Source organism: Diadema setosum, chromosome 7 (genome assembly GCF_964275005.1).
Source record: "Diadema setosum chromosome 7, eeDiaSeto1, whole genome shotgun sequence".
In the NCBI taxonomy this organism is placed as follows: domain Eukaryota; kingdom Metazoa; phylum Echinodermata; class Echinoidea; order Diadematoida; family Diadematidae; genus Diadema; species Diadema setosum.
Genome location: NC_092691.1, coordinates 17,669,564 through 17,690,578, shown reverse-complemented (window position 1 = coordinate 17,690,578; position 21,015 = coordinate 17,669,564). Strand labels below are relative to the sequence as shown.

The window sequence follows — 21,015 nt, the reverse complement described above, 5'->3', positions numbered from 1 at the left end:
ATGCAAACTTTTGAAACGGATCGCGCAACAGGTTTGCAATCAACCGAACCCTTTATTTTGATTTGATTGCATGTGTAAGTGAATTTCTCTCCGCAAAAATGTCAACGGCGACGAGTGTTTTCGCTCTTTCACTGACGGCAATCCCTGTCACATACACCGCCAATTACGTTCTCGAGTCGCGGGGAGAGGGGACGGTCTTAACCGTGGGTTACGCGATTCTTGGCCTTATCGCGCTGCTCAGCTACTTGATCGTGCGGCTTTCTCGAGGGACGCAGAAAATCACCGACCCATTCTTTTATGGTAAGAAGAGTGCATGCAGGGCAATCCTGGGTTTTAGGGGGCTAAATTATTTTATTTAGGCTTCTAACTTCAGCACCGCCATATGTAATTTACCTCTGCTAAAATTGTAAAAAATGGGGATAAAAAAGATTCTAATGTTAATTTCTATATCAAAAAATATCCTCCGGCGTATAATTTTCATCATTATCGATTATTGTTCATCTAAAACTTTTGTTACTAACGTTAGGCCTACTGTCGAGGAAAAGTTATAACGTTAGATCTACTTTACCTTAAATGTCCTTAATAGTTAGACCACACTTGGAATACGCTGTTGCCACATGATGGGATCCTTACACTGACAAAAATATTTCGTTTATTGAAAGAATCCAGAGACAAGCTTCATGAATGTTTTGTCACCAACACTTACAACAGAGAATCTAGCGTCACTCAAATTCTGAACTCTCTTTGATGGAAGTCACTACAGTTACAAGCAAGACGAGAAGCACATTGTCTGACTTGCTTTCACAAAATGTTAAAAACTTAAATAATTGATTTGATATTGATTACTGTAAAACAAGGAATGTTCGCATGCATTTTAATTTCGCGAATTTTGCAAGCCGCAGCATTCGCAAAATTAAAATGCACATGATTTTTTTTTGCCCAGAGGCTAGACACTACACAATATGCATTGGATGGCCATGGCAAGTTGCGAAAATTTAATGCTGCGAGGAGGCCGTTGGCTCCAATTCGCTAAATTTTCATGCTGCGAATATAGAGCCTATCTTGTTTTACAGTATTTATCACATACTAAACCCAAGCTCATTAGAAGTAGACACGGATAGTTCGAAGTACCATCCTCCAGACTGGAGGTCCACACAGGAACTCATTCTTTCCCCGCACAATTAAATGAACTTCCTTCTTCCGAAATCACACGAACTGATTCAGTTAAATTTAAAGAGATGTTACTTAATGGAATAATTGTTTTTTAAACGTCCACCCTCCGGTGCCTCCAGTTAAAACTCCAGTGGGAGTATTCAGGAGGATCTCAACCAAGTACCAAGTATCAGTCCAGGAAATCCACTCACGAGTGGGGCTCCATCTCACAAGACACTCTCCCCCTCATGAGCACGTCTGGGGTCCTCAAAAATGAGGCTCCCTCCCCGCAGTGCTCATGAGGTCTCCTCTTCACTTCTCATCCATCTCACATCTGATATATAAATGGTTGCAAGTTCGCACTGTGTTTTTTTGTTTGTTATTGTACACACAGACATCCACTCTCCATGATGAGAAGAAAAAATTCTTTCTACCATTAGGCCCCTAGACTCCTATTTGTTTTGCTTAAAACTCAATTTTTGTCAAAAGGAATAGAAACCTAACAGTAATAGGATCTTTATATTGTCAAAGATTGGTTTTATCAGGCTTTAGACTCTATATGTTCTGCTAGAATAGAATGAAGAAATTTGCCCAACGGTACAGCTTATGACAAGTTATGTCATAAACTTTTGATTTATAAATTCTAATTTACATGGACAACAATATTATTTTCCCATACTTGTGTAAATGTGGAACTTTCACCATGAATTCTTTTCCTTTTAAAAACGAAACCCAAAAGTTTATTCAACATCTATGATTCATTGATAGCATATTATTACAGTGTCAGTGAATGTGATAAACATAAATCAGTCTCACATCAACCTTCAAAGAAATACATCAACAGACAACGAATTGCATTGCTTAATTCATCATTTAGAACCTACAGACAGACTTTTTGGTAGCCAAGTCAGCATCACAATGATGTCATATGAGTTTGAAATTATGTTCAGTCAATTCTGCACCCCAAATTACCCCCCAAATTCCAAGTTTGGGCAAAAGAAACCATGGAATATAACTGAGGGGTGAGCTCATCCTGGCCCACTGTGCACTGCTGCTACAGAGCTACGTTGTAGTCTTGTAACTTGTCTAGGACTTTATTACTGTCAAGTACATGTACATGTACATCTGTCATGGAAGGAGGAGGTTAAGTCATCATCGGCGTTGGTTTGTCTGTTTGCAAAATAACTCAAAGACTTGTATGGATTTGAATGAAAATTTCAGGAAAAGTTGATAATGACACAAGGAGCAGATGATTCAAGTTTGGTAGTGATCCAGGGATTTTTACGGATTTTGGAAGGATTAAAAAATATATTTTTGAAGGTACGTAGGGTCAATGGTCTTAGGGGTTCAAGCTGTGCGTATTTGAGGTTTTCATACACACTCTAAAATGATTACTCTGCTCTGGTGAGGTGCCGCCTATCTTGAAGCTGGTGACATTTAAACAAAAGGCTTCTATAGAATTGGGAAATTTGGCAATACATGTATTCAGCATGCATGCATGCATGGAAATTGTAAATGAGCTGCTTGGCAGAGGTCTGCACTCTAGGAGTGCTTTCCTAGTTTAGTCTGTAGTCTGTAGTGTTACTGTGTTAATCTAGGTTGAAAGTATCAAGAAACGGGTCTATCTAACGTTAGAGCTGAGGTATCTACTGTAGCCGGACATTGTATCTAATTGATATCAAGAACACATATTCTCAACAAATCACATCACAAGGAGCACATCATTTTTGTTTTTTTTGCAATAATTTGTCGATGCAAAAAAAAATCTCAAAACACACATTTTAACACCTTGTTTGTGAAAATCAGGGGTCTGGTTTTGGAGATGTAGCAGTTAGCACATGATGTAGACCCCATCTACCATACATGTATATCCTAGACTCATTTCCTTGTATTATTCATGACCAACGTCCCAAAATAGATTGAGGTTTCAGAAATTTTTGTGTGGCACGAATAATCCTGGACCTGGATGTACAAGTTGTACGTACATTGTACATACCCTGGAACAGTTTATTGCTTTTAGATAAATCTACTATGAAAACTGCATGTATAGACCCCTACACAGCCCTGTTCCTGTACATACACAGAAGTTGCGCTGTGCAAAGCATGGCATCTGATCAGGCTAGGTTTTACATTTTTATAATAGAAATGTTCTCAGAAGATTTTTCTTTTTTTCTTTTTTTTTTGTTGCTGTTTTTCCTCCGATACATGTAATCAACTTCCCTTTTGGCTGTCGGAAACTATTCTAGCTATGACAAAACACTGAAAAACAAAACATCAAAAAAGAAAGAAATACTTTGTTACAAACAAAAAAGTACATAATCTTGAATAAGATTTTGCCCTGATGTGATAAAATTTTAGAAAGTGTGAAAGTTCAGGACTTTGGACAAAAGTAGCATATTTGCAAATTGCATTATTAAGAACAATTATAGATAAAAGTATATAATATTTCAGTGCATTTGACTAAGCTAAATGTATCTTGAATTACATTCACAATATTTGTACATGTACAAACATACCATATTTGTTTATGTTTTCTCTATAAACATGAAAACTGAAGAAAAAGAATTCCTTGGAAAAAAAAAAATCCAGTTTCCATTAATTAGATAAAATAATAAAGAGTAACAACAAATATAATCATAATTTGACCATGCATCCTTGTACTACAATGTAGAATACATAATAAGACACCAAAAGACTAAGTTTGGTTACAATTGGTTGATAAATGACAGAGATTTGGAGACCGAGCTTTGTTTTACTTTGTTTTTGGATGTTTCAGTCATTCCAAACCCGATTTTCATCAAATAAACTTGGAATTCCTCTGAAAGAGGTATGCTCTGTACTATTTCATAAGTGTTTTCTTGGTATCTCGCAAAAAGTTAAAAGCCCAATTCTCATCTCCACCAATACTATACCATCCCTTTAATTCCTGTCAGCTGATTATATGCACTGCATGACCTTTTAATATATGCATCTTTCATCATATAAACAACAATGAATATTACTAAAACAATCTTTAGAAGCAATATTCAAAGCTTGCTAGTTCAGCATGTATCCGCAGACTGCATGATGTGAAATATGTCCCAAATGACAGTAGAACCATAAAGTGATTAGTCGGTTGTGTATTTCTATTTTTAGCCGTATTGAGCAGTCAAAATGTCTTCATTATCAGTGATAATAGACTTGTAGAGCTGGTTGACATTTGAAGTTTGAAGACAATTACTATAGAATAAGTTCAAAGTGTACATTTCTGTACATGTAAATGTAACACTTTTTTTAAAAAGCATTTAAAAGTCTAATGGGGTTGTATTATGGAGTCATTCCCTTTATGTGATTTTATTTCAAATCATACATCACTTCACCTATCAAGAAATGATTTGATTCATTTTGTGGTCATTATATAATGCTTTCTTGTGTGATTGTTATCTTTACAGTGTTTGCAGTATTTGCTTTCACCAGTGTGATTGACATAGTGTTGGCTATGGAGCTTGATGGCATAATTGAGAAATTCATGGCAGCGTATCTGAAAGAGGTAAGATCAACCTGCAATTTACAAAATGTTAATGAAGGGAGCAACAGTGTCCAAGTAGTACTATTAGGTGTTCAAAGTTCAGAGTTTCCGGTGAATCATTGACTGAAATAAATTGTGTGTCAAGCAGCTAAAATTTGATCACAAAGCAGATAAGAAAGCAAAGTTCAAAGTGCAGTGTAAACACACATGTGTAAGTTGGCTTTAGCTCATCATGTGCCTACTGAGTTTTTTGGACATCACTCAGTTTTGGTTTCTTTATCCTCGTGATTCTGGTAAAAGATGTATTTTTAAGCAACAAGGTAAAAGAAGGTTTACAACCCTGCCTGCCAATAACAGGCAGAGTTAATTACAGTACGCTGCTTGCATGAAAATGTGAATGTCCCGTTGTGAACATTTACATGTAGTTTGACCATTAACATGAACTTGGCTTGTTAATGAAGTTAGGAGTTGATAGAGAGTAAAAGCTACATTGTTATAATAGAATGACAAAAATTTTCAACACAATTGGACCAATTAAAGAAAAAGAAAAGAATTATATACTTTACCATGTTTTCACAAAATTTTCTTGTTTCTCATGAAATCAGAAAGAAAGACATTATCATTTGCATCAGTGTTGGTTGTTTATATCAATAAAACTTTAGTGCATTTTGGTTTGTCATTATATTGTATTACTCTGTCTCTGTCTGTCTGTCTGTCTCACACACACACACACACACACACACACTTAGCAAATAATGAGTAATGTCTTCTGTCCTCTCAGAGTACAAGAGGTCAAGTTTTGCTTGATACGATTAGAACGAAATTCTCCCAGAGGTTATAGTGTTCACAATGCACTAAATTATACACCTGCACAGACATAGCCTTAAATCTTCTTCTGTTCTGTAGAGTAGAATACCCTGACTTACATTGTCTTATAATAATGGTCACTCATAATGGAAGTTGACTCTACAGAATTTTGAAGATATCATCATTGTACGCTTTTTATTGACATTCCTTAAAAAAAAAGCAATTCCACCATCAGACAAAATAACTTCAAATACTAACTCTACATTTTCATCTGTTCAGTGACAATCAGTCATTCCCTGTGCCACATTATGATATGATACTGTTTGTATCCATTTCCTGTACATGAAGCTATTGTAGGTAGCAACAGATGCTGCATCTCCAGAAGTGTGCATCTCTAGTATACTTATTGTAGCTAAATGCATTTATGTACCAATATTTTGTATTGTTGTAGTATGTGTGTTCAGACTTACCATGTAAAATTCATTGCAATGAGCTTTATGAGGACAGCAACACTTGGCAGTAAGACACATTTTTGATAGTGTGCAATGTGAAAACCATGTTGTATATCATGTCACTAATAAAGATTTTTGTTTCTCATCCACTGTTGAAACACTCTGCAGGGAGAACCATACTTGAACACAGCCCATGGTACAATGATCAACTACTGGGATGGATCGGGTCATTACTGCATGTATCTCATGATGGTAACAGCTATCGTGTGGGGGTAAGTACCGGTATGCATATCCTTACTCTTCAGGTCTAGGGCAATTACCCCGGACCCTTCCCCTGACCCTAACCCTAATCCTAATCCTGAACCTTATCCTAACCCTACCCAAACTCTAACCCTGAACCTAACCCTGACCCTAATCTTTACTCTAACCTTACTGTATCACTAACCAGTATTTGGGAGGGGGGTAATTGCCCTGGTATGCTTCAGACCCCGCATCATCAGCTCTGCACAGAGGTTGTTGTTCATCAGAACAACAGGTACTGAAGACAGAGTCCCAACGGCTGCAGCCATATTTATCTTTTGCATGAAATATCATGTTTCATGGAGAATCATTCAGGGTGAAATTTGATGGTAGTTATTGGATCATGTGGCGTGTTTAATGATGGAATGCCATATATATTACATTCTTGAAAGTATTTTGATACCAAACTGCTGTTCGTGACTTTCTACATGCATGGGATTTATTGGAAGGTGATGCCATGATACCGACAATATCAGCATTTTCAAAAGATTTCGTTTTCAAAGTTGATGGTATAACATCCATATGGGTATAAATCAAAATCAGTCTTTTAGAGTCAGATAGTATCAAAGGTGTATTTGAGAAGGAAAAGGAAGCCTAAAAAGATGTCATACAAAAACTTATGTCACAGACCCGTAACTGTTTTATATGGGTTCCTCTGTCTGTACAGTTTACTTGCAGACTTTCCATTGTCAGTGAATCAAGCAGCTGTCTGAAATATAATCCTTTTTGTTTAATTTGTCCAACAGGAAACAGTTGTGCACTAAATTCATATCTACTTTACTTAACTTCCTATTATTTTGAATCTGTTCTTACAATGATACTGGACAGACAGGACTACAGGGAAGTCGGGCTGTACTGGGCAGGCTCCATTCTAAACAGCATGATAGTCTTCATGCCAGGCAATGTGGCAGGAAAATACGGCTCCAATGTCAAGGCATCGTACTTCCTCAACATCCCCTATGTGCTCTTCCCCATCCTGGTTGCCTGGAAGTGTCTCAGCTCCAGAAAAGAGCCGGAAGACAGAGATGTAAGTTTCTTCCAGGAAAAAACAAAACAAAACAAAACACACACACACAAAAAAAAAACAACAACAACAACCACGCACATAATAGACATCTTGTTGGTAGAATTGTTAAAAAAAAAGGGGGGACAGACAATGTAAGTTTAGAGAGTTTCATTACCTGACTGATGAGATATTCCAAGGTGCTTTGATATTTTCCTTATTTTGCCCTGTGTCTGCTGGATTTGTTTGAAATTTGCATGGTTATGTGAGGATTTCAGATGCAGAATGTCACACCCAGTGTACCGTCAAAACAATGTTTGGTACTTATTAAAGTTACTGTAAAAGTGGAACCCTGCTCTTGGATGAGTAAGATGAATTTTGCATGTCTTTAATTCCACAAAATCGTAATTAAGTATTCCATTGAACAAGCAAAATAATTGATGATGGCAGTAAGTGTAGAGCGTGATGTAGGACACTGGTATGTGAATCATGATAAGCTCAGTCTGTCAATCACACTTTGATATTACTGTTTAAGAGAGCTCTCACATGGACAAACTTGCTTGTAAATATGTTTCTGAATATATTTCAACCAAATGGAGTAATTGAATTGTTTGTGAATCTGATTACAGCTTGACATGTGTTTCTCCAAATGCAATTTTCAAAGCACATTTAGAGATGTGTGAACACTCAGTTACTCTTAATACATTTTTAGATAAAGTTAAGAAACACAATTACAAATGATTTTATTATATCGCTTGAAAGCTCTCTAAATCTACAGGCCCGGTCACACAGCCCTAAAGTCACGTAAACGCCTGCATCACGCAAGAAATTCAAGCCTTTCGGCCTACATGCGCGATTTGCGCATTTCATGAGTATGCCTGACGTGGAACCTTCGTAGTTGTCCGCCGATGTGCGTCAGATCGGCGCCTTAGGCAATTCCAGGTTTTGAGCAGCTCAAAACTCGGCTTCACGTAAGAATTTGCGCAGTATTGCGCTGTTTTACGTAATTTTTGCGTAGTTTGCACGCGGACAATGCGCGAAATATGTATGGAATATCAGTGATCGTTCGCAAAAATGTTGCCGCTATCGTGTTCATGCGCGATTCATACGCACTTCATTAGTGATAATGCTCAGATTATGCGTAGTTTTCCTTGGACCTCAGTCGTCGCGCACAACCACGTATTCGCCCTATTTGGGGCCTTTGCGTGCCTATGCACTGAAAGAGCGTGGTTTGTTAGTGATTTTTGCGTGATCTTTCCGTAGTTCTTGCGCAATTCATCGTGAATTTTCATCGCATAAATCAGCGAAAATTCTCGACGAACAAGCACGCACAACTAAATTTCATGCGCGATTCATGCATTTACGCAACTTTTGGGCTGTGTGACCAAGCCCCAAGGTTTAATCATTGCAAACCTTGTGTCTGTTTGCAGGTTGAGGCAGCTCACAAATGCAGCATCTGGAAGCGTCCAATGGACCTTGTCTTCATTGTCTTCTTTCTGTTTGCTATCTTGGTGTCTTTTCTACGGATGGCAGTAAGATTGTAGATCTATGACCTTTTTTTTATTTTTTTTTTTAGCCAAACATATTGGTAGATCAGTAATCAATCTGCAAAGGTAGCTTTCTACTTCTAATTTTCTAAGTTAGAAACCAAAATCATCCCTTTTCACACTTTTGTGTTGTCTCCCAGCCCAACAACTCTCCTTCTGATGCTTTGTGTGAAGTGATAGTATAAAGAACTGTCAAACTAGGGAGATTGAAATAAATAGCATATAAAAAAAAAAAATAATAATAATGACATCATTTTTCTTGTTTAAATTGGAAGATTTTGTAAAGGAGTAATGCTCATTTAGGCTGCCCATTTGTACATCCTTGTCAAACACATGGAAGCATAAGCTTGACTAATCTTCTGTTATCAAGACTTCCTGATAATGATTATGGTTCTCAACCTCTCCACCATAGATAGTAAGAAAATGATATGGAGAGTACATAACAGCAGTAAAACTGCTTTCAAAGTGAGCAACTCTGTAGCAGATTGTACCAACCATTTGGCTATTGTAGTATCATCTTGAAAATAAGACCAGATTATTTTGATCAAAGTAACGCTCATCACATGTCATCATTTGTTTGATGTGTGCACAATGGTATAGTATTTTTTTAATTTTTTAAAATAAACTAATAGTGTTGTAGCACTATCAACACGATGCAAACTGGACATCAGCGTATGGTAGGTAATTATGGCTTGGCTTACTAATTGCTGTTCAACATAGCAAAGGTATTTACCTACCATTGGCCTCATGTGCATTCTCCAGTGGATTGCTGACAGTAGACATGTGTAGGAGATCTTTGTCTCTGCTTCTGTCCTCTGATAACATAGAACTGTATTCATTCTTATTTCACAGGTAGCACTTGACAGCCCAGCATCCATAGCTAATAGCTACCTAAAGAATGTGGAACCGTACTACCAAGATCCTGTGCTCTACCCAATGATTCAGGTATGAGATGGAGAGGGCATGGGAAAAAAAAAAGAACACAGAAAAGACTCCTCTGTGAATATCTAAATGCTAAAGGAAGAACAACATCAACATCAGAAAAAAAAACACACAAACAAACAAACAAACAAACAAACAAAAATTTCCATGACTTTCATATTGTTATGGCAGCCTGACATGAGATTACAAGACTTACCATTCACTTCTTGCTTTGCGACTGTATATATCTAATAAAGATAACTTCTACACTGTTAACTGGAAAGTTCTGAATTTGCTCACTATAAAGACACAGAAACAACATGGTAGACAACATTGGTGGTGATGTCAGGTAACCAGTGTCTATGAAGGCAAAGTTACTATATCCTGTCGCAAGAAAAAGACATCCTAAAGATTTGTTTCGAAGGTGTATCACAAATTTGAAAGAGACTGATCTACTTTGCACAAATTACGCAGAAACTAATAAAACTTTTGAGAATGAAATGCTGTAATAAAAAGTTTTATAAATAAAACGGATTTCAGGAATACCATACATGATCTGAAATCGTGTTTGCGCAGGTAGTATAAGACATTTGGACAATATCAGTTGAATTCTTTATATTTTTAAGTTTCTGAAAGCAAACACAGTGTTAATGACAATTAAGAATTTGCATTTTGAATTATCGATCAGACACTTTAAATGAATCAAAGAAAACGAAACAAAGTTTGTTGCTGGGACCAAAATCTTGCCAATCATGTCATATCGGAAAGTGATCGTGTAAACTTTGGTTCTACTTTTTTGCAGGAAAATGGGTTATTCTAACTTTGATCACCATGGCATTATGCATAATGGCAGTCAACATATAAGCTGAATATGTAAATTACAGGAATAACCTTTTGAAGCAACCAAGCCAAACCATGAAGTCGTGCAGGAATTTCATGCACTGATGCGCTTCGAGTGTGTGAAAGACGGCTCGGAATCTCTCGGATCGCCCAGTCCAAGTCATGTGAAAGGTTGAAATTGAGGTCACCCTTCCTGTTGAGGCTGGGTTCCTCCACTTGTTCCATAAATTTTCGCATGCATTTGAATTTCACAAATTTCATGAAAGCTGAGATAGCAAAATTAGAATGCATGTGAAAGTTCTTGTCTACACTAAATGCAGTAAAAGCAGTGACAGTTCATGAAAATTTCATGCTGATAAAAAGGCCATTGGCTCCAGCTCGTGAAAATTTCATGCCATAAATATTTCTTGCTTCACAGTACTGTAAAAGTGGATATTTTCTTGTGACTAATTTTTTGCGCTCGGCTTGGTAAGAAGAGTTTCACATGTTTTTAATTCTGCAGAATCAAGACATTAACTACTGGAACATATGCCAAACAAAAATATTCGCGGATTATCTTCGCTCTAGTTTCTCTTTGCGCAAAATGCACGAAAATTTCCACTTTTATAGTAGTCAAATCTTAGGCATGTTAAAATCTGCATTAATCCCTCTAAATATATAACAGCAGTTTACAACATTGATACTTTAAAGGGGCATAGTCCTGGTAGTGTAGAGGGCGCTGTTGATGATACTGCCGATCACCGTTAGCATTGATACGAAGATTACCGAAGTTGAGCTGTCATCAAGAGTAAAGTGCGTAGGTGTTGCTAAGTAACGTTGCCTTCGTTGTCTTCACTGCGCATTGCGCAGTCTGTAGTAATGCCAGGGTGCGTGCATATGTGCTTCTTATTATGACATCACAAAAGAAGTTTGCTAAAGCTGTCATCCTCCTCAGCCGAACCATGAGCCGAACTGTGATCGGACCACTGACTACAGTGGATCGGACTTCTTTGGACTCGGGGAAGTGGGCCGAAGCGTAGCGCTAAAGAGGAGTCAATAGCGTAGGTCTCTATAGGAAACTTGCGCCGTGCGCCCGCGTACGCATTTGACTAAAACACCGGGACCATGCACCTTTAAGATAATCAGAAAAAGAATGTGCTGGACACCAACTTTCAGGACAATCATGTGATCCCATCTCAGTGGTTGCTATGAAGTATCGAATCCCTTTTTCTCTTTGGCGCTATAAAGAGAGAGTCAATATACTTCAATAGAGCCTCATCATCATCATCACACCCCTCTGCTCAACAGTCACATTCCAAGTAGTTGGATTTCAGTTAGATTTCAGTCACTTATTTCAGTAGGCTAGGCATACTCAATTATGTTGAGTAATATGGCATTATAACCCTGAGAAAATCTTGTCTCATAATGTGATGTGAACAACAGACTCTTCTTCGAGGTCTTTTTTCATAGCTTTGTAGAGCACAGTTGAATATGGTTCCATTGGGCCCAAAAGTTAACTGTATTCTGGAAGTGTATCGAATTAAGTGAAGCCAACCAACGTAAAGCTTCATTCATGCCTATACAAGATGACGATACAATACAATAATTACATTTGTGTAGTGTTCATATGAATAATTTAGTTGTTTTACATTGCTTTACATCACATCGTCTATAGCACAACTGTTATGTATACATACACTCTATATCTATTTGATTTCTCTGTAATCATATGTACCCAAAACAATTTCAAATCTACAACCAAAAACAACTTGTCAAAATTAATACACGATTACAAAAACATGAAGACTGTACCAAGGCGACAAAGAAAACGGGAACCTCCTATCAGCATGGCACTAACCAGATCCTGCCAGAGGGGAAGACTCTCCAATGCAACTTCATAAAGTTGGCTTGATAAATACAGTTCGGCCTCGATTATCCGGCCATGTCGGGACCGGCGCTCATCCGGATAAGCAAATTGGCCGGATATGGGAGACACAATGTTAATGTATATTATATAGCTGCCGTCCAAGCTGCCGTCCCAGTGCACTGGCAGCTAGGCAGGTAGCGTACCCTGCAACGTGGTGTAATCTATGCTAGCCTACGCAAAATTGTAGTCCCATCTTCACAAAAATAAAGTATATCTTTATGTGAAAATCATACATGTTTTACCTCATTAGATATTGAGAAACCTATCATGCACATCTTATGAAATTAGTGAAATAGATCCATGAAAGTCACTGTTTTTTCTCAATTTTTGGATGGAAAAAAAAAAAGTCCTTCACTACGTGAACGCGTCCGGATAATAGACATTTCCGGATAAAAGGAGGCTGGATAATCGAGGTCGAACTGTAGAGTAAAATCAAACAAACAAAATGATGTACATCATATCAATATCAGTGCAAAAATATTAAAGTCGTAGGAATTTTAATGTTTTACACATTTAAAAGGAAACAGTGATGTCAGCAGCAACAATTGATATACAACCAAACTAGGGGAAGTGATGATGTCATTTCCTGCAAGACTCCCATTGACTTGCATACAAGTTTTCACTGAATTTCTCTTTTTTAAAGATGACATTAACCCTATTCCCCCCCTCGACGTTTCGCGTGATTATTCCGCAACGCGTAAAGCTCTTGCCGCGACATTTTATGACTTTTTTCTTTCAAGTATCGCGCAACTTTTGAGACCAAATTTGTCACCCCCGGGCACACCGTTTTGAAGCCACGCCCCTTTGAAAAAAATTTGTTGACCCCAAAATTGCTCAAAAACATGATTTTGTGTACAAATCCAATGTAAATTTTGTTTTTGCAATTAATTCGTATAAAAATAAAAATTTTTTTCTTTCAATGGCTGATAATGATTTATTTTAGCCTGAATATGCTTTAAAAAGTTTCTGCGACAAATTTTGACGAAAAAACAACACAAACAAAAAGTTAAAAGCAAAGAAATACATAAGAAATTCACTAAACAATAAAATACAGGAGAAATAATTATGAAGCCGAATTTTCACTTCAATGTTACTGTTGAAGATATTGAAAAGAATATGTTCACCAAAAATTAGAAGTCTTGGAGCTTTATTTTTTTATTTATAGGCAAAAATTTATTTTTGCATAAATTAGCATAAATTAATTAATATTAAATACATAAATTAAAATTTGAAAAATCTAACTATACAGTCTTGTAGATTACATTGGCCTCTGCCTTACTGCAAATTTTCGCGAGGATCGCACGATCTACTACCGAGATCTGAAGGGGGGGCCAAAAAGCCCCCCCGGTGGTTTCAAGTCCCTCAAAAAAACCGGTGGGATTAGGGTTAAGATCATTCAAATTGAATTATTGCTGTGGCCTGTGGCCAGTGGCCTGTCTGAGACCGGTCACTAGCACACTAGCCAAAACACATACGCATCTTTCTGATGAATTACTCTCAGGCATGAAATAAAAAATCCATCAACAACAGCAACAACAAAACAAAACAAAACAAAACACTGCACAACAGTCATACGATCACACACAACGTGATGCCCCACCGGTCTTGAAGAGTATTGCAGGAGAGAATGTTCATCATGTGATGGCAGAGTCTCCATGTGTCATGTTGCAAGTGTCAGTTCAGTTGGCTAACTGAAGCCTGACAGGAGATTGTCATGTGATCAGAAAGGAAGTCATACTGTTTGTTTATTTGTTTAAGCAATATTGATCTGTACCGGCATTGTCTCTTACAGGCATACACACTTTCTTTCACCTGATCAACCAACAGGTCATGTGATGTAGATATTGTGACCCTGAAGGTTTCATAGAGACTTCCAACAGGAATGTGATATAAAGGGGAGAGCTTTAAAGGATGTGCTGTGTTATAAAACACTGCAAAATATACTGCATATAATCTATATGTGGTATATTTTGCAGTGTTTTTATTGTTGCAAATTTACATGATCTGACACTTCTGTACTGGCGAAATTTACAATGCATGAAAATGTTGCCTCCTGTAACATGTATGTGATGTACCTCTTGATTTGGGAAATCACTGCTTTGCTTCAGAAAAAAAAAAGAAAAAATCTTATCTCATCACTGCTTCTTGGTCGCATATCCAACCACTCACAAAATTGTATTACAATTCATAATTAAGGAAAGGTCATACCCAGGAAATATATGCTCTTTGCTGTTTGCAGTATATGTATGCTTCTTTGAGTTCAGTGAAACAAATTTTTATTTGACCTCAAGAAAGTCTTGTTGTGTGATGATCATAAGCAGAACCTTGCAGAACTTCCATTTCTTGTGATGCAGTCAGGGTTTCACCCCAATTGTATATTTGCGTTTTCATATGTGAGAGCAAGTTTCAAACATTGAGAGCGCTTTGATGCTTGCTGGTTTTGAGTCTTATTCTATATTAAGATAAATACAAAGCTCTGGTTATGAGTTTGGCGACTGTCTATCTCATGTATTTGCTGAAGTTTTGTTTGTTTTTAATAGATATTGACAAAGTCATTTCCTGGTAGAGCAGCGATAATATTTGTTGTAGCTATGTAAGTTGGCAATTTACCCACATAAATATCACAGTCTGTGCATTGCAGCATCAGCATCTTTAGATTGTTTTCTCAAATTACAGACACTAAATTTCTGTGGCTAAATTTCTTTGTTCTCACTGTAGGCACTCGTGTACTGGTTCTATTTCGTACCATACTTTGTGTGTGCAATCTATGGCTTCTTGAAACCTGGCTGTACGTGGATGCCTGACTGGTCCTTGATCACTGCTGGTGCCTTTGCTCAGGTACAGTCACACTGACTTTTTTTTGTTATTAAATTCCAGCATCTTGTTTGTTTGTTTGTTTGTTTGTTTGTTTTTCTTGTGTTACGATAGAAATATTCTGGAAGATCATGTACAGCTGACAGTTTGATGAAACATGTATAAAGGTCACCCATGACATGAATTTGAGTTGCACAGCTATTCAGCTCAAGTGACCCAAAGACCAAGTTGAACCATAGTGATTTGTATGTATGTATGTATGTATGTATGTATGTAAAAGTATGTATGTGTGTGTGGGGGGGGGGGAGGTATGTTTGTGCTGTCCATTGTAAGTTGTAAGTCCTTTGCTTTCTGCCAATCATTTGTACTGGCAGGCCATTTTTAGTTTAATGTCAGTCACTTTTTATACTCTCACCTTGAAAACCCATGATCTTTTCTTTTATAATGGCTCCTACTAAAACACTGAATAGTCGCTGCTTATTCATATTGATGAAGGGCAATTTGTTAATCTACATTATAACTGTTAGTGACAGGAACTAAGTAATCATCTCCATTCCTATATCAAAGTGATCTTGAAGAAAGACTACCTCATTGTGTTACCCCAGTTGGTTTGTCTAACCTAAAGCAAGGCCAAATCTTATGGTGAGTTCCAGTATTGATGCCAGTTTGGTTACTACAGCCTTACACAGTAGACTCCCATTATAACAAAGTCCTCGGGACCAGCATTTTTCTTTCGTTATATCAAAATTTTGTTTTAGCTGAACAAATAAACATTAAAAAACATAGAATGGATAATTTTGCGGCCTGAATTTTTTACTTTTGTTTGTTATAACGGGAGTGCACTGTAGTGACACATTATACAATGAGGGTGCCTTCTGTAGTTCACATACAAGTCAATACTTGATACGTAGAGGTAACATCAGGGCCCCATTTCATAAAAGATGTTTAGATAGCATGTCTTGTTCGAATAGCAACTTCCAATATCAACAGCCAATCAGGAAGCTGGATAATCTTGTCGTTACTATGACATTTGCCACTACAGCTAGAGTTGCTATCATATTATTATTATTACTATTATTTATAGTGCGCTTTTCCCACAAGGCCCAAAGCGCTTACCATCAATTCAAAGCATGTACGACAGTATGTGTAATTGGATAAATGTTACAGCTACGAACTAGTTACTACTAAAAAGATGTGTTTTCAAGGCTTTTTTGAAAACACTGACTGATGGAGACTGTCCAACGGTAAGTGGTAAATTGTTCCAGTGCTTTGAAGCAGACACAGTAAATGTCCTATCACCGGCTAAGGTGCGAGTAACAGAGTATGTGAGACGAAGCGGATCACTAGATGACCTCAAATTTCTAGTAGGTGTATATAAAGTCAAACAGGCATCTAGGTATTTCGGAGCTTGATTGTTGAGGATTTTATAGACAAACAAAACTAGTTTGAAAATTATCCGTTACTTCAAAGGATGCCAGTGCAACGACTTCAGAAGTGGCTGAGATGGGTAGTCCCTAGAAACCTGAAACACTAATCGGGCTGCCCAATTTTGAAGTCGCTGCACACGATCCAATTGAGTTGAAGGAATGGAAGAGAGAAGCCCCTTACAATAATCTATACGGGATAGAACTAAAGAACGCACTGCGTTATGACATGCAGATTGATCAATAAATCTCCTGATTCTAGCAATATTTCTTAAATAAAACGTAACAGTACTACAAATTTGAGAAATATGTTGAGAAATATGATATATATATCATAGCAACTTTTTTAGGAAATGGGGCCAAGATGTAGCTGAAGCAAGACAATTTCTGGTCCATCTCATCTGCAGGGCCAGTTCTCTCACATTGGGGCATCGCTGCACAGCCGCACGCCGTACATCTACCGAGTGCCATCGAATGGCTTGCCCATCTTCTGGGGAGTCAACCTGGCTCTTCTCCTTGTACCGCAGCTGATTGCCTGGCGCTGCTTGACCTGGCCAGAGTACTTCCAGTCCAAGCCAGTGGAGAGGATTGCTGGCAGGAAGAGCATCTCTCATTACAAGGATAAATAGATTGGCACAGGTCCACGGTGGGACAGTAGTTTTTTTAATATTATCTTTATAGACAGTATTCACCAAGCTATTTGTGCTCACTTTGGGGAATTTGATAGATAGAATACACAGTTTAGAATGTGTAGAATATTGTAGTAAAGGAAAAAAAAAAAGAATGTTTGTTAGGGGCTTCATTACATGTTCTAATTGGTTGACTTGAACTCGTTCAAGTAACAATTCGTGAGCTGTTATGTATTGAAAAAATAAGGATCTTACTCAAACATTTTTAATCATATTAAATACCAAATGATGGTTGTTATCGTCAACTGACAACCAGGAGAGGGCTATTGTGTTCTAAGATTTGAGCATAAATAAAAATTGAATAATCGATTTTCATGATATAAAAAGTGTATTCAATCAGAAGTGGGTAGATTTATAAGCATTGGTCCGAACATCAGGTGAAATAGCACCCTTGTGGTGTTATTTTTAGCATATTACTGAAAATGAAAATGATATGAAATGACACCTTAATGTAAAGGAGACCGAGCTCTACAAGGTGATACCAATAATCAATACCCCCAAAATTTGTGATTAAGCCCTTCTGATTCTCAGGTGATGTTATTTTCTTTGCAATTGAAAAAAAAAAAAAAATCAAGAAACTACAGCTTTCCAATAAATCTCATGTGACTCTTTTCTCTCTTACTCTTGAGATAATAAATGACAACTTCCGGGACTACTTACCCCACTATTTTCATAGCTCTTTACCTTCAGCTGCTGTGCAGTGTCATTTGATGCTTCTGATGTCCAGAGAGAAAGCCACCGAGGCATAAAACTGTCTGTGACACCATCCAGTACTAACAATTGAACGTGAAGCTCTGTATAGATGATAAGAATCTTATACCTCCCCCTACATTATCTGCCAATGTCAACCTCAAGTCTGCCTGACCTGTGGGTAGTCTGTCTTTTCCCTGTCTTTCTGAAGATTTGTTTGCTGCCATTTCAGCACGAGTTATTTTGCTTTGCATGTGGAACAAGTCGGTGCTAGCTTTGCCATTTGTGTGTGACTAGGTAACATCATTAGCTTTGAGTGGAATTCAGAGTGGCCATAAAAGGGCCACTATTTTCCAGCAAACCTAGAAACTTGAGGATTGTAGTTATTCCTCATTTGTGGCAAAGCTTACAAACCAATGGACTATTTCCCTCTTCAGTAAGTGTGCAGCAGAATATTAGACTCATGAACTAAAACCTCATTGTTGCCTACTACTCAGTAGATCTTGTATACTTTATTCCTTGTTTGTCTGTCTCTGTGTAGTGTCAGTACTTGTCAGACATCTTTGATTGGAAAAGTGACAGATGAGGGATATAGGTAAGCTTTTATGTCTAAAATAGTGATTAGCATGCCAAATGGGATAGGCCACCCCAAATACAGTGTCATACAGTAGCCATAGACTGAGTATAGATTTGCTGTGATTAATAATTCTGAGAGAAACCAGCAGGGTGTACATTTGCTATGGATTATTACTCTGCAGTCATTTTTCAGTGTACAATCTTGTGCTCATGAGATATTTGATTGTTGTGTTAACATCCTTGTCTCAACTTAAGTTATACTGACATGGTATGCTTATATGTCTTCTAGCTACTTTGGTATGATCATGTTTGCAAAGTTTGAACCAGTACTATACCTCTTTTATGGTGATTCCAAATGTCGTGCTGTACAGATACTTTGCATATAAAATAGCACATGTATGAATAGATCATTAAGTATTGAGTTGAATATTGACTTGGAAAGTATTGTACATTTCCAAACAGAAAAATGCAAACAGCAATCATATAATGGAAAGAAAGAAGTGGTAAATGCAGTGCATGAGTACTTGAAATGATGTGTAGGAACTGAAATCAGTAGATTTAGATAAAGAATCTTTTATGAACAAGACAGGGAGATCACACGAAAGCAAATTATGAAATTGATAATAAGCTGAAATTGTGTAATCGGTTTACATTAGACCATGAAGCATGATGTTAGCCTCAATTTAGATAGTTCGTAGGTAGATTAAGGCTGCGTTCATGCGAAACTAGAATTGCGTTTCTAAACGCGATTAGTCGCTAAACGTGTTTAGTTGCGTTGCGTTCATGCGATTGAAACGCATTTCAAAACGCCGATCTGAAACGCGGAAAAAAGAGCGTTTTGAATCATGATTCTGCCAGAATCACAATCGCAAAAACTGCATGAACGCAACCGTGATTTCAATCATGATTCTATGACGTCATTATGCGCATGCGTGTCTCACGGGGTATCCCACAGCTTCTAGTTCTGTTCGCGTGCTTGTGTACGTCTTGTGAATCGTGTGTTTCGGTACCATACCTGCACTAGTTTGTTTACATCAACGCCATACACCGATTCTATCCTATAGTATCTAGCTAGCTATTTATTAATAATACATAATAATACATGTAATTACTCTCCGATTGAGTCGATAATAGTAATGGCTGCAGCTGTGTCTACCAAGGAAAACGACGAAGAATTAAGATTTTTCCTCAATCTGTGGGCAGAGCCTGAATGCCACAGGTTATTGGAAGGTATTCACCGAAATAAAACGGAAAGGCATACAATAAACTGACTGATCAGTTGGTAGAAGGATTTAACAGGAGGTCAGGCTCGAGTTGCAGAAGAGACAAGGTCAAACTGCGCAGTGCGCTGCGCAATGGCAATGGATGAGCTGAGCCAGAATCAGCGTTGCGAAAGCCCGCATGAACGCTCTTCCGCAGAGATCGGGATTTGAAACGCCGTTTTGAATCATGATTCATGTTTGTGATTCTGGCTACGAAATTCGCATGAACGCGCCCTAAGTTGCTGTGTTTGATGTGCAGTTGTAGCAGAACATTTGAAATAGGATGCATATGAATGCAAAGTATTGTGCAGTGTTCACTGGTTGTCATTGAATTATGTGTTGCTTAGTGTCATCTTGAATTTTCAGGAATCATATTTGTGTAAGTGATTTGTGTGCAGTGATTGCATGAGTTTAATTATGATTTAATTGTAAATATTTCATTGAATATGCCATTGCTCTTCTTCTCAGAAAATTTCAGCAGGAATATTAGATGTTTGAATATTGTATATGCTAAATATTTCTTGAGATTTTTATTTAATAATAATAATAATACATACAATTTCTATAGCGCCGTTCTCCACTTTGATTAAATGCTCAAGGCGCTTTACAATTGTACATCACAGCAAACAGACTGAAGATACAAGTACATCATCGTAATAGAAGATTTTCACGAATTTCGCGAGTCAGGTGCTGTTTGCGAATTTAAAGACACACAAATTTTTTTGACTGTTTTGACTTTTTCGATACATGAATGTGATGTGCATATGTGTATATGCATTTCTCCATTCAGTAATTCATTCCATGATTGCGAATTTAACCACTCGCGAAATGGTTGGGAAGTCCCAATACCCGAAAATTTAGATTCGCTATATATGGCATATACAGTACATCATCAAGAAAGGTCAGATATGGCAAGAGATATACTATGTATATATTTGGTAAAAGTGAAATGACTTCAAAATAGGTGTCACATTTCAGTAGCACTGCTATGAAAGTAAGTGGAGTGATTTTTGGTGAGACAGATAGAGATTTGTAACCACCTTCTCTCTTATGCCTTACAAAAAAAAAAAAAAAAAAAAAGAAGAAGAAGTGATATCATTGTGGTTGGTCACCAAAGATAATTG

At 37.4% G+C, this 21,015-nt stretch overlaps 1 protein-coding gene across 1 annotated transcript; it reads left to right on the top strand.

Moving 5' to 3' along the window:
• Positions 1-98: 98 nt before the first annotated feature.
• LOC140230468 (transmembrane 6 superfamily member 1-like) lies at positions 99-17,442 on the top strand. The gene is made up of 8 exons (XM_072310623.1): positions 99-300; positions 4,584-4,681; positions 6,088-6,191; positions 7,048-7,246; positions 8,653-8,754; positions 9,622-9,714; positions 15,155-15,274; positions 17,082-17,442. Exons 1-8 carry the CDS (start codon positions 99-101, stop codon positions 17,301-17,303), a joined length of 1,140 nt encoding a protein of 379 aa, XP_072166724.1. The 3' UTR covers positions 17,304-17,442.
• The last annotated feature ends 3,573 nt before the right edge of the window (positions 17,443-21,015 follow it).

Excerpts from the sequence above, each read along its gene's own strand:
- LOC140230468 (XM_072310623.1), top strand. The coding sequence starts at position 99 with ATGTCAACGGCGACGAGTGTTTTCGCTCTTTCACTGACGGCAATCCCT. Across the intron at positions 301-4,583 it reads CACCGACCCATTCTTTTATG|TGTTTGCAGTATTTGCTTTC; the intron begins GTAAGAAGAGTG and ends TTATCTTTACAG. Across the intron at positions 15,275-17,081 it reads CTGCTGGTGCCTTTGCTCAG|GGCCAGTTCTCTCACATTGG; the intron begins GTACAGTCACAC and ends TCTCATCTGCAG.